This window comes from Perna viridis, chromosome 11 (genome assembly GCF_037379345.1).
Source record: "Perna viridis isolate PV_CMFRI_1.1 ecotype Kerala chromosome 11, ASM3737934v1, whole genome shotgun sequence".
Lineage (NCBI taxonomy): Eukaryota > Metazoa > Mollusca > Bivalvia > Mytilida > Mytilidae > Perna > Perna viridis.
The window spans coordinates 5548091-5563175 of record NC_142455.1 but is presented as its reverse complement, the minus strand read 5'-3'; the positions used below and the strand labels follow the sequence as shown (position 1 = coordinate 5563175).

Genomic DNA, 15085 nt, shown 5'->3' with positions numbered 1-15085 from the left:
AGTAAGATATATTAGGTACACAAGCAAATTGTGTATAAGGTGTGGCACATGAAGGAAAAAAACACGAGATTTTATCACATTAACCAAGTATTTATACCTGATAACCTCCAAAAATAACCATCAAAGTGTTTGTAAAATTTGCTTTTTTAAGACATTGATAGGTTAAATTTAGTTTCCAAATATGGAAAAATGGTGGGAAAATTTTCCTCCACTTTTTCCTTATATAAGCAGTAAAAAAATATCTATGTCACAGATGCTTCAAGATAAATTTAAGTAACTTTTCAGTTGTTTTCTAGATATATATATATATATATATATATATATATATATATATGTGAGAAAAAAAAGACCAAATTGAGAAATATGATATGCCACCCCTTGCCTGATTCTTACACAGAATACTTAATATACATTAGATCATCTACCTGCTGATATTTTGATTAACACAGGCAAATTTACTCTTTCACTTGAATAAAAGTTTCACTGTGTCAATGTTCGTCAGATCTGATAGATTTTGTGTATGGTTATGACTTTCAAGCAATCCCTGTGAATTTCCTAAAAACTATGATTTCATTGTTTTGTAATTCCCCACTTGACATTTCTGTACCCAAATTATCTTTGTTATTATGATTTCAAGCATTCTGATTGGTCAATATTTAAGTTGAGATAAATAAGAGGAAAATCTCAGTTGGAAATTTCAACAGAAGTGGACCCAACAGCTACATATCCACCTTACCGTATCAAATGTAAAATTATGAAGGCCAGAGTATCTCTGTTAGGTGTAGGAAGCTTACTTATGGCTTGATACATTTCAGCTTCACCCATACATCTATCTCTGTTCTCTGGAAAACAGGACATGGTTAAAATGGAATAAACTGAGAATGTAAAAATGGAATAAATCTGAGAATGTGAAAATTGAATAAATCTGAGAATATGATAATCAAGCTGGCTGTAAGAGTTAAATTATCTCCCTTTGCAAATTCTGCTGACAATAAATTCCAATACCCCCTACTCGTGAAATTTATCAAAACGCAAGTAATAGTTGAACAATATGAATGTCCAAGTCTTCAGCTGAATTTTGTTGTAGGACGGTCATTATTATTTAAAAATTTTCTTTGGCCGAGACAAAATTTCCAAAATTTTATACCACTGCAAAAGGGATTAATTTCTTCTATAAATTTCAGTTGACGATTGAAATGGCAGATTCAAGCTTATAACTGTATACATGTCCTTACTTACTGGTATGTATGCATTAACAGATTTTCACAAGCAGCTATTGACAGCTAAAACCAGACATGAATTTTATAAGGTTAACAAAGCCTAATGGGCAAAACCAAGGGTTGCGCTGGGCTTCGCCAATAACGCAATTTGCGATTTTTCATTTTTTCTGGCGACAAAAATAACCAGTTGGCGATTTTTTTGGCACCTTGGTTTTGTATATTAAAATAGACAGGAAGTTTATCAAAAACTGATATTCTCTCTAATCAAACAATTGTGTTGACACCTGGTCAGAGTTAAGTGACCATGACAAATTTATGACTAAAGGCAATTAAAGGTAATTAGACCAGGCGACCATGACTGCTAATATCCTCATGGAAGGTGTCAATCAAATGTAAATATATTATTGAGCCAATCAAAACTCTCATCAACTGGTCAAAGGTAAACACAATTATGGCTATGTGCACATGGCTACATACAAGTACAAGCTTCACAGCCCTGTGATGCATTCAGAAACAGAGTTACCTAATAACAGAATAAATTAAATCCAATTTAAAATGATTATCCCATCAGGAAGTGTCTAAACACTTTGAAATGAAAGAATTGATAAAAGAAAATGGATGACATTTGTGTACACTTTTGCCATGTGACTTTTTTGGTGGGAAAATCGGTAAACAAATAGAATGGGGATTCCCAAAATCTAATTAAGGAAATACTACTCAGATATCAAAATAATTATACAGGGACACAATTAATGGTCCATGGTACAAAATGTAGTTTGCTAGAAATTTTATCACTTGAAAAAAAGAATCAAGTTTGTGAAGAATAAAAAAAAAAAAAATTATATTGTAAGATAAATTAGACCATAAAGGACAAAGGTGAACATGTTATAAAATAAGGGACTATATGAGAATAGTTAAATAAAGTCCTTGACAAAAATAAAACACCTGTTTCTGGAGTAATCCTTTATTATATTATGCATATGAAAGAGACAGACTAGAGCTAAAAACCTGCTTTATACATTCATCACGAGTGAATCTTGGTACATGCATGTATGTCATGAATATTGAGAAGTTATTTTGATGTATTGACAAAGATAATTCATCAGTAGACTTAATACTATCATATTTTTGGTACCCTTTGGCTCTAATTTCTGAAAATTGGCAGCTGGCAATTTTTCTGGTGACATAATTTTGGAAGCCAGAGCAGCCCCTGGGCAAAACCCAAATTAAACATTTTATACAATAAAAAATAATCTTAAAAAAGTAAAATCCAGACTTGAAAATGCCGAATTCCTGCTTTTAAAGAAAAAGTATCATTTTACAATATAAAAATAAATAAAAAAAAATCATACCTGCAGCATGTACAAATTCTTTCCATAAATTATATGTGACTAAGGGCTCTTTCAAACCTCTGAGGAAATCTTTGATGCATCCACAAATAACATGGATATCATCATAATGTGACTGCAATGACAAAAACAAAACAGGAAACTTAAAAAACTATGTGCTGTAAATACAGGATCAAAGACTAATCTTAGCCAGGGTCTAACTACAAATGACCATTAAATTTTTCAATGAAAACAGAAAAGTTTCACATGTTTGATGAAAAAAATATTACCTTTATGCAAATTGAGTCTTAAGACCCAATACATATGCACAATAAGCTCATTTCCTGCAAATCTTTACATGGGATTAACACTGGAGATGTCAGACACGTTTGTACATGTTGATGTTGGTTTAGAAGTTGGGAAAACAACTTACAAGATTGGGGATCCCTTTGCCTTTGAAGAATTCCTTCTTTAATTCTTTAATCTGACTGTCTGAGCTAAAATGTAAGACACAATAAGACTGCATAATGAGCAGGTTAAAGTTACTGTCTTAAATATAATTTTCAAATATTGCCAATAGGTTCAATTTTTTATCTAAAACATGCAGTTCCATACACTGTCATGCTTTGTATAGACCAACTAATTCCATATAGTTAAATTAGGCAAGCCCTAAAAAACAGGAAGTTGATTTTGAACAGCAACCAAAATTGCTTCAGACTTTTGCCCTGTATATATAAAGCCACATTTAAAACTTAAAATAAATCCATATACAGGGAGACGAGATAATCCTTTCTTTTGATCTTTCATTAATATGGAAATATAATAGTCTATTTCATTTCAAAGTACTGTTTGAACTTGTTGAATAATCCTCAAGTAAGCGATTGCTAAAACTTTTATAATGATACAGCTGAATGATACATCCATCCTCCTTTTCTGTGACTGATGTCCAAAAGCTGATAACAAAACCATGAGACATGAGACAGCAATTTCCCATGATATGTGTCAACAGACAGGCGAAAAAAATTGATAGACAAGGACAGGTCATCATATCAACAGACCCTACTTTGTCCTAATAAAAAAAACTGGGGTCAATTTCATGTAAAAATGATCTTAAAATATCACAAAGCCATTTTTCATTATGAAATCAGTATTTGTGACTAATTTTACACTTACAAAATTTTGTAAAATCAATCAGTGAACCACGCTTTGTATGTGCTAGTACACAGAAGCAATAGTCTAAAGCACAATGTGCCATCCCAATGCGACCCATTATTCACACAGACATTTAAATGTGGTAATTACACTCACCCAGGAACTCTGTACAATCCAACTTCAGTTAATCCTCTAGCTTCAACTTCATTGACACAATGTACCTAAAATGTACTTTGGGTATTTAAGGAGGTAGATCTAGGGTAAGGGACACAACTCTCATAAATCATTGGAATGTTTGTATTCAATCTTGTACATCAATCTCATGTAAGAATCAGAGTAACTCAGACGATTTCAGCATAGACAGATTCCATTGTATAAACATAAAAAAAGCATGACATTTCTTAAGTAAACTATTACTTCAAAATAGTGTGAGCATAAACTCAAATACCACAGTACTCTTAAGTGAAAGTGTTTATAAGAATCAGGCAAAATGGGAAAAATCAGAAACATGAATGTCAAAAACCCACCAACCTGACAACGTAATATCACTCAAGGATACTTTCTCTATTTGAAAAGATCATTATTTGATCTCTGCATCAATGGCTTTGCACAGAAATTTTTCAATAGGATCTTAGAAAAATAATCTTTTTTAACAGAGTTATCTGCCCTTCAAATGTTTATTTTCAGTGCATTTCAATGAAATTGTAACTCAATGGTCCAGGATGACATGGAAAATCTGTCTTCCTTGATTTTCTGATGGTGCAAATAGTCAAATTACACTATCAAAGAGACATTTTTTTTTCATACCATGTTTCACCCACTGCCTGATTCTTACAAGGACTGACACTTAAGGCAGATACTTCAAAGACAAATTAATTTTCAGTTAGTATTTATGTGCTATGCACATCTACACTAGTATAAAAACATGTTGAGTTTTTCTTCTTTTAGCTTTTAGAAGAAATTGTATTAAAACAGCATATGGACAATGTGAAAATTAAGCAAGCCTACGAGAAAACACACTAAAATTCATGTCATTAAAATAATGAGATGGAAAGATTAATCAAGGGAACCAAGATTCTAGGGCTGCAGAAATCAAAAGAATGTAATCTAGGAACAAAGACCAGACATGGAAAACAGACAAACACAACAAAGAACATAAAGTAACTAAATAATGCATAAAAAGTAACAAAAGTAAATGAGCAACTACCACTCCACTAAAAACTGGGAGCATAGACCAGGTGTACCAGTAAGGTAATTGTCTTATGCTTCTCTAGAAACTTAATGTATAGAAACACATATACTTACAATAATACCAGGAATATAAGGTGGGTCAGCTGGGGTGTAGTCAGATAGGTATCCCTGAAAGATCAGTCAAAATTAAATACAAATCAAGAATAACCACAAAGAAAGCTATAAAACGATACTTTTCATAATGCATTCATATTTCTAAACTTCTGAAGATAAAAAAACAAGCAGTTTTTGGTCTTCATTAAATCTTTGATGATGACATTAACAAGAGTGACATCAGTAGTTTCATCAAAATCATGATGCTACATGAATACAATGCATCATCAAATCCCATAGCCTTGTAAAAATTAAGAAATATATATGTGGTTATCAAACTCATGTTTACAAAAAAAAAATATGCTTTAACATCGTGAAGAAGATTAAAGCTCTTTTTATGAGCTAAGGCTATTATCAGAATCATAAGGTGTTCACAAGTTTACTTCATTTAGTTTATACTGCATCATCATGACTAGTTTTACATCTGGGGTTCATGCATGCCCTGACCTCCAAATTTTGGTGTACACAGGATTTTATAAGGGTATAAATTACCCAACATACTCAGACTAATATTTCATTTACAATGTAATAAATATTTTCTTGAATGTTGACTCATTTTGATACAGAACACTCTATTCCAGAAGAAGGAATTAACGGAGGACCTGAAATTTAAAGATTAAAATAGAAATTGAATATTGTTAATATGTTTTCATGAATGCTTTGACTTTTACTTCCATGATTTTTATTTTGTGAAAAACGTACTGCAGTACATGAATGGACATGCCGTGCATGTATAAATATCTTACCCCTGTTAGTTTTGTGGCACCTGGAGTACTAGGACAGGTAGGGATACATGGTAATGGTAAACTGTCTTTACAATCTGGATGGCAGGCTGCTCTACAATCTATAAGACAAATACATATAAAATAAAGTAGTGTGTGTGCACTTCACATGAGTTGTTGCTCATGATATCTTCCATTCATGTATAAGGAAGCTGAATTCAAGTAAACATGGTTAGTTACATACAAAAGCGTACATGTACATGTAGAATAAACATCTTCCTTATGTTGTAATCTGTAAATCTAGGTATTCCATTCCTCACCAGGAAAATCTAATCTCAGTCATATGCGATTTAAATGGGTCAACAACAAAAAATGATGGACACTATGTCTGTAATTAAAAGTTTTTTTGCCTATAAAAGTTTTGTTTGTTTGTTTGTTGGGGTTTAACGTCCAAGCAGCAATATTTCAGCTATATTCAGACGACTGCCTATAAAAAGAACTAAACATATGTCCATCCGACCCTACCCATCCCCCCTTTTATTTTGTGGCAATCAAAATTTGTCAACCGAATTATCCTTGTGTCCCATCCCTTTTTTCATTTCATCATCATCATTTCATGTTCATTTTATCATCCCTTTCATGTTCATTGCCTGAATACAACTGAAATATTGCTGATCGGGGGTTAAACCCCAACAATCAATCAATCAATCTCCTTGCACCAAAGTTCAAAAGGGATAGAACTCCAATAAAATTCAGTGGATCATAAATTACTAGTAATATGCACAACTTAATATCAACTCCTAACTACCCGCAAAGTTTCATGAAATTTGGTGCAGTAGTTTTAGGGAAGTTGCAGTTACAAAGGTGAAACAGACTGGGGAGTCATAATAATCCATAGTTAAAAAAGCAGGTCACACATACAAATAAGGTATTTGTTGATGTTTTCCAGTCTACATACCTTTACACTTCATGGCCATTCTTCCAAATCCTATTCTTTTGCCACACTGAAAATGATCAACTGCAAGTCATCATATGAGTAAACAAATATGAAGAATATTAAGAATTTCAGTTAGCAATTTAGCTTGCAAGTCCTATCCTTTTGTTGGTTAATTTGAATAAAAAAAAAATGGTCATTTCTTTGGGGGGAATCTCAATAAAAAATCCATCCTCAACTGAAATTTTAACCAATAAGATATACTGAAGCAAGAAGATGAAGATTTGTGGAAAAACTAATAGAGATATTTTATGGAAATTAGCCCACAACTAAAGAAAATAATGTACTGAATATACCCTTACTCCAAAGTGATCTAAACCTATATCTCAACATCATTTAAAATTTTGTATTATGTTTTAAAAAGCAACTTCGTATCTCAGAGAGCTGAAAGAGTTCTCAACGAAGACTCAACAAATCAAAGAGGTATTCCATACTAAGTTTAAAACAAATATGTGTCAAAGTTAGGTTAAACAGTTCTCGAAAACACAATGACACAAATCAAGCAGACATTTTGTAAACACTTAAAATATACTTTAACAAACATATATTTGTACATATACTTACAGGTGTACAGGTTTCTGGTTTGATCACAGTTTTTGAGATAAAGAAGTGAACTCTGTTCAATCCTTTACTAGCTGAAAAGGCTTTCCGTAAACCAGGAGTTGAACTCATTCTGAAAAGAAGTCAATATGCTGAAACTGTCCTAACAACACACATAAAGTTTAAGAGACTCAGTAATTTACATTTCGTCAAAGAGAAGAAATACATCCAAGGAGCATATATATATATATCCAGCAAATAGAGTCGTCACATTCTGAGACGTTTGTATAATATTGATTTGTTGTGAGATGAATCATTAATTTGATCCTCTCTCTTACATAATAACATCTAAAATGAACTGTCCCGTACTACCATACATCGTGTACTAAGTTACAGCCCTAGATTAATCCTATGAGGAGGAATAACCCGGCCAGCGAAAGCTATATTTTTATATAGCCCAGCTGGCCGTGTGGTCTAGGGCACTGGACACAGTGCAGGCGATGTTGCCATAGATGTCACAGCGGTACGAGTTCGAGTCCCACAGAGGAAACGACCAAAAATTGCTTTGCAAATTTGACAGTTCTAACATTGTTGGGAATTTTTCAGACCCTTGTATAAGTTTATGTTATCTTCCCTGTATCAATTTGATCTGATGGAGCAGTGTAGCGAATAGTCGTCACATTCTGAGACGTTGTATATATATACATATATATATATACACACAGTCAAACCTTGGTAGCTCAAACTCCAAGGGACCATTGAAATGTGTTCGAGTTATCGGGAGTTTGAGAAATTGGAAGTTCGTATATTTTCGCATTTCTTTCATTGCCGGTCCGACTTCATCGTTAGAAATTGCTTACTTCCTTCGAAGTTGTGTTAGTTCGTGGGTCTTTTTCATTTGCTTTTGGAAGATTATGTAGATTTGTGGACATTAAAAATGCTGTGTTTTCTTTTAAAAATGTCCAGAGTGCGGGTTCATTGGTCAATAATTTGTTTTCATCCGATTTTTTTTCATGGTTTCATTATACCGAACTTCAATTAGTTTTATGTTAAGATCAAAACTACCTAATTAGTGATGACTTAAATATTACCTGTAATTAATAAAATGACATTGATTAATGATAGGGTTTCAGTTTTTCACACCTTTTATTACCCAAGCTGACAAAATGGCTGACGAGTTTGAGTTAGTGAGGGTTATTCTCTAAGATTTATTACCGAACGGACCGACTAGTCAGTTCGAGTTTTCGAGAAATCCAAGGTTATTTTTATTGATTATATAGGAGAACAATCCTTTTAATTAAATTTCCAGTTGATTAAAGTCAAAATTAGGATTTTTCCCTTCATCAAAGCCTCATTTATTTTTTTAATTGTGGACTTCCGACTGATCCACGTTGATGTGACAGTACCAAGTTAATTTATGGAAAATAACCAATCTCCCCCAGATGAGAAATAAACAATCAAATTAAATTATAGAACCTTAGTGAGCATGCTCAAATACCCAACACATCCCAATGTTGGATACTCCAGTAAATTTGTTCATAAGAGAAATATATGTAGAAGGACCCTGATAAAAAAAAGTAATAAGAGTGTTTTTTCAGGCTTCAGACCTTGATCTTCTAACTAAATTCAGAATGGTAGTTTCAAACTACAGACTGATTTCTTTGAGTTTTAGTTAATCCAACGTAAATAGCATCGTAGCGGAACAAAAGGTACACTTGACCTGTAACTTATGATGGTGAAATTATATACCAAAAATCATGTCATAATCTGCAAGCGTTTAGAAAAAAAGTCAGAAAAAAATGGTTATTTCTGTGAATTAAGCTAAGTTCAAGGCCCGTAATTTCCATAAAAATCATTAGATCAGAATGAAACGTTAACTTGAAATGCAACTTATCATGGTGAACTTACATACTGAAAAATCATGTCAACATCTGCAAGCATTTAGAAATAAAGTCTGGAAAACTGTTATTTCTGTGAATTTTGCTAAGTTCAATGCCCGTAATTTAAGTAAAAATCATCAGAGCGGAACGAAAGTCAAACTTGACCTGTAACTTATCATAACTTATAACTTATATATATATATAAAATCATGTCAATATCTGCAACTGTTTAAAAGTCCAGAAAACTGAAGATGGACTGACAGATGGATGGGTAAAAAACATTATACCCTTCGCAACTTTGTTGCATGGGGTATAATTATATATTCATACTCACTTCAGTGGCATAAAACATTGTAAGAGTACTACTATAACTTACTCAGCAGCAGCTGATGGAGTTCGTCTGCCCCGTGACTTTCTCCTAGTGTTGTTGTTACGATTACCAGGTGTTGCATATTCTGAATCATCTGATTCAACTTCACTGTCATATGCACATTTAGCACCTGAAAAACAAACACAATAAATTGTTTTCTATCAAGTGTGTGAACAAAATAAAACCCCCTTAACAAAATAAGAAAACATAGTTTTCTGACATCAGACAGATATATTAATTAACAAATATGCTACAATTCAAGTTTTTAGGACTTACTCATCATACTTTAAGAGTAATCTGTATTTTTGGTCACATTTGATGAAAATGATCCATGAAATCCAAAACTTAGTGTGATTTTAACATAGGTGCTACAGAGAGATTCACGATACATCAAGCTTAATTTTCACACTATGAAGACTCCATAAAGGTAGACATCCCTAGTATTTATATGATAATATTTTCCTCTCTATTTAGTTCTACTCACCAGCATATCCAGGTAAACCTTTACCAGCTTCATCCAAAGCTGGCTCACTGAAGCTTTTGTTGAGTTTCTTACGAGGTAAAGATGTGACATTAGTTGTAGCAGCAATAGGTTTACCCACACAATCCAGGGTTACTGTGGTAGTTGTAATCAATGAACCCTCCTTCTGTAAAAACATAAAAAATTGTTATGTTTCCGGTCACCCTACCAACCCTCCTTCAGACCCCCCCACCCTACCCATAAGTTTTTATTTGTGATTCTGATTAAAAAAAAAAAAAAGCCTGCCAACTGTCTTACAGAAAAAAAAGAAAGAAAATAAAGCCAAAGATATAGTTTTCTATCCCAGATAGAATAACAAAGATTTTAAAATTATGGTTTATTTATATTTAGAATAAATTTTAAACACACATGTGAGTGTGCTCTTTGTCAATGACTAATTCATTACATTTTCAATCTTTGCGGATTTAATTTTTATTGTATTCTGACTTTTGTGTCACACTTATTTCATCTCAAAATAAAAAAAAATACATAATTTTTTTTGAAATCCCTACCTACCAACCATACAAAATTTCAGAAGGGTGATCAGAAACACATTATTTTTTTCGTGTACTGTGAGCCTCTACTTACTGGTAATATTACTTACATGTATCATGAAGTAGATGTTGCCTGGTCTCAAGAAACATTTTCAACATTTAATGTTTCAGCATGCCCACTTGTTTAATCATTATGAAATACTGTATGACTGACAGACAAAAATTTAGTCGGTCAGACAGACATTTCAGAAATTTTTGACTTCTTATATGGGAGAAGAAAGTCAAATTTGGGTTTCTGTCAGACAAGTTGGAAATCTATTTCGTAAAGACAGTACGTTTTTTGCATCCATTGGATTTATGCACCCTGTGACCTATAAATTTGTGGATATAGAGGTTTTTTTTTTGGTACAAATGATCAATTTGTTCTTTTTTAATGATGGATATGTTGTAATATGAAAGTACAGTGTAAAATTGACACTTGTAATAGTAACATGTTTTGTACTATTCTTTTGCACATGTTGGTCTATGTTTAATACATGTACTAATGATGGAAGTTGAATAAAAACTACTTTGGCGATAGGACAGAGAGATCAAAAACAGACAATCAGTGCAGTTCATGAATGGGCATACTGCCATTAGAGCTCGCAAATATGGTAGAGATGTTTTGTATCTAGCATATTCCACACCTGGTGCTGCTGAAAAAATTCTGCCAGTAACATGATCTAGTGAACAACCAGAAGTCATACAAGTTTTTATTGGTCACATGACCAAACAGGACAACTCTATTAATTGCAGTTTTAATCAAATGCAGACAGTGCCTTAATTTGACCTGATAATCAAATTTAAAGAAAATGTCCGAATCAACTTATTTTAATCTAAATGTTTCGTAGGGTATGGGTCTTAACCTCCAAACCACTTTTAGTAAATATTTTTAGCTATTATAAGTTATAATGATAAAAATTTGTACTTTTAATAAATCTTCTTGTTCAACATTTGCAGTGAATATAAAAACAGTCACCAAGTAAGAAAGTTTTTCTGTTAGGTATTTGAAAAACTGAAAATGACACAAACCTCTTCATCACTTCTTCTTCTTTTGGGTTCAGCTTCTTCCATAGGTGGCGCTGATGGTCGTTTGTAATTTCTTCCACTTCGTAGACAAACACTGTCAAGCTCATCTCCAGTTGTGTCATAATCTGATGCTGATAATATTGAATGTGTGGTTTCATTTATTGGGTGTAATCTGCAAGACAAAGCATGTACATGGTAATTTAAAGATTTTATGAATCAATAAAATATATCTTATATAATCTGACATAAGTAAGAATATCAACCAATAACACATATTCAACTATCTTGATTTTTTTCTAGACTAGACACAAGATACATTATAAGGCTCAAGCAATTTTTCATGTGTGTGTTATCATGAAATAGTTTTTCTCAGTATTTCTCTAATTAAGAAATAAATCACAGAAACTCCATTTTATCATAGTTTTATCACTGGCTGACCATTTATGCCGCATTTATATTTTTATTAAATATGAATTTGATGCTCATTCACACTACTGAAATGAATGAAAACAGCTGATACACTTAAGAATGTTACATGTGTTTTTTTACATGATTGAGGTGGACAGTAATTTACACACAAGCAACGCCAAATAAGTCGTGTGCTGCTCATATACCAATTGAAAATCAACCACAATGGTGGTCTCAAAGCTTGTTACGGACATCATAATAGGATTTTCAGCAAATCTACTTATCTGTCTATTCATTGTGAAAATACTGATTATCTGATATATGAGGCCTTTTTTTGGCTGATGATTGGTTTGATGGTAACATCATCAAAACAAGTGCTTTATGATGTTACACACAAAGGTTTGTAGCATTTGAACTCCAACTTCAAATTTTGCTTACTTTTAACAATTTTAGAGAAAGAGCCTCATACATTTGAACTTTTGAATGATCTGATATCTCCAAACAAGATAGTTAAATGATGATATATGAAGCACTTGCAAAAGCTCGTACTGAAAAAAAACCAAAAAAAAACATCATTTAACTATCTTGATAATCCATTTGTCACAATGTCAATGTAAGAAGCTTTATTTCTCCCATTCCAAGCCAGTGATCAAAATGCATGTGACTTTTTAACCACCAGGTGGTGATTTAAATACTTCTCCGTCTAAGGATCGGGTAAAATGTGTATAAGGTGTGGCACATGAAGGAAAAATACACAGAGATTTTATTGCATTAACCAAGTATTTATATCTGATAACTGTCAAAAATAAACATTTAAGCATTGGTAAAATTTTGCCACTATTGAAAAATGGCAGAAAATTTTTCCTGCACTATTTTCTTCTATAATCAGTCAAAACATATAATCATCACAGATAGTAAGAATTATGATGTGCCACCAATTGTCTGATTCTTACTTGGAATGGTACTTAATTTCTGCCTGAGGTATCCTGACAATTCAAGTTTTCTACAGATTTCATGGGAGAAACTGATTCTGCCTTCAGCCTATTCTTGATTTTAACTACTGCTCTACTCTCTATGATAAAATTAAGATTTTAACCAGCTTACTAACGCCGCATGTTGAAAATCTTAAATTTACCACAGAGAGTGGAGAAATAATTTAAACCACTCATCACTGAGAGAGAATCTATATATAATGCCTGTACCTTCTTGATGGTGATGTATCCATCCTTTTGTGGCTCATATTGTTGAGGAAAGCCAATCTTTCTCTGTCATGGTCATGAAGCATACTCTTACTATTCTTATCAACCAATAATTCTCTCACTAGTCCTATTTGTTGATCCTGAAACCCAAGGGAAGCAATTCAGTCAATTCAATGTTCAAGGTTGCAACTGTCCTGTTACCAGTACTGGAGATCGACACATAACTAAATGCGACCAGCTTCTACTAAATGTGTTTTTGGACTAATTTTGATTTAGCTTTTCCATACATGATTGAGAGACACATTTGATGAAGATAGTCACATAGTACAAAAAAATGTCAAAAAATCATCATTTTTTTAAGTTATCTTACAATGTGTGGAAGGACTAAGGGACACTTAACAGAAGTATCAATCACATTTTAAGGATGTATCTTAACTGGAACAAGTTAGATTTACAATCCTCACCAATTCCTCTTTTCTGTCTTCAATTCTTTTTCTCTCATCTGCCTCCCTTTCAATCTGTACATGGGCATGCTTAAGCCTGGTTTGTAATCTTTTGTTTTCTTCTTCAAGGGTCTTTACTTGTTCTCTAAGTCTTTCTAACTCTGTTTCAGCATCTCTCCATTTTCTTTGACAACTTTGCTGGTTACCAACAAATCTTCTGAACTCTGATTTAAACAAGACCAAAGTATGACACGTCTGTACTTATCACACTCTTCACCAGGACCCAAAAAATTTTCTTATTGATCACTGGTTCAAAATATTAACTTGATTTTCTCACGAGTTTTATGCCAGTATTGGGTCCTTTTTCTCACTTGTAAATTTAGTTTTGTGATTTCTTTGCCCCAATTCATAATACCATACTTGTCGCTACTTCTTTGTAATAAAGTTTTATAGTGAATTCATAAACACTAAGTGTTTGTTCTCATCCATGAGTGAGATTGGGAAATCTCACAAGGCTTAAAATAAGGAAACTCTTCAGGCCTCATCTCCAAAAAATGAGAATAGTTGAAAATTTGCTTTGAAATGTACAAGTAATAACTAGGTCTACCATGAACTTTCTGGACCTTTTGAAACATAAAACAGGCAATTTGGATGGTACATGTACATGTATATTATAAAAAAGTCCCATCATCTGATGCATGTATTTACAATTAATTTTATTGAATACCATACCTGGTTCTACACCAACATGAAGAACTTTAGCATTTCTCATCAAATCATCAAAAGCAGCCAGGAAAGAAAGTTGTTTATCCATTTTCCTAAAAAAAAAAGGATATCACAAATGAAAATAAAATACACCTACATGTACATTATACAATTTGCTTCTGTCCATAATCACTTCATGCCTTAAATTGAAAGTATTGATATCAATAAGAGAGGCAAAAAGAAAGAAAAGTTTTTGCAAACCCGCTTAACCTCCAGAATGAGAACTAGTAATCCAACATTCGGCCAGGGATGTGTGTGCTGCTAAAGGCCCTTATTATTCAGTGACCATGGCCGACACTTTTTTCAATCAATAAATCATCCTTTCACATCCACGGAAATATTTTGTTCTTTTTTTTCTGACTTATCATTTCTTTATGTACATTGTAGATTAAAACTGCTCTTTACACTGCATGAAAGAGAAATCACATAGGCTGACTGTATTTTATGTGTAGATTTTAAGATATCAAATACTTTTCATACAAGTAACATTATTCTCTTTTGAGGTCAGACTCAGAACCATCGGCCAGCAGGTAAGGTACATGTAATATGAAACCCCTGGATCATCTGACAGGTTAGTGGAAGGCCTCGCTTTTTACTGTATATGCCACATGTAAATGGAAGTAGTGACTACCAAATTT

General features: G+C 32.9%; 1 protein-coding gene across 3 annotated transcripts in view; it reads right to left on the bottom strand.

The window, feature by feature from the left end:
• The window catches only part of LOC148602715 (rac GTPase-activating protein 1-like), a 36465-nt gene that overhangs the window by 10963 nt on the left and 10417 nt on the right, over nucleotides 1–15085 (bottom strand). For all 3 annotated transcript variants that reach the window (XM_088553736.1, XM_088553738.1, XM_088553737.1), the window contains exons 2-15: nucleotides 14415–14500; nucleotides 13704–13906; nucleotides 13243–13379; nucleotides 11636–11804; nucleotides 10035–10197; nucleotides 9557–9680; nucleotides 7325–7433; nucleotides 6725–6770; nucleotides 5791–5888; nucleotides 5006–5059; nucleotides 3857–3921; nucleotides 2982–3045; nucleotides 2573–2684; nucleotides 737–842 (exon numbers count right to left, since the gene is read on the bottom strand). In XM_088553736.1, the coding sequence (XP_088409862.1) occupies nucleotides 737–842; nucleotides 2573–2684; nucleotides 2982–3045; nucleotides 3857–3921; nucleotides 5006–5059; nucleotides 5791–5888; nucleotides 6725–6770; nucleotides 7325–7433; nucleotides 9557–9680; nucleotides 10035–10197; nucleotides 11636–11804; nucleotides 13243–13379; nucleotides 13704–13906; nucleotides 14415–14500 (1536 nt within the window). The remainder of the gene's footprint in view (nucleotides 1–736; nucleotides 843–2572; nucleotides 2685–2981; nucleotides 3046–3856; nucleotides 3922–5005; nucleotides 5060–5790; nucleotides 5889–6724; nucleotides 6771–7324; nucleotides 7434–9556; nucleotides 9681–10034; nucleotides 10198–11635; nucleotides 11805–13242; nucleotides 13380–13703; nucleotides 13907–14414; nucleotides 14501–15085) is intronic.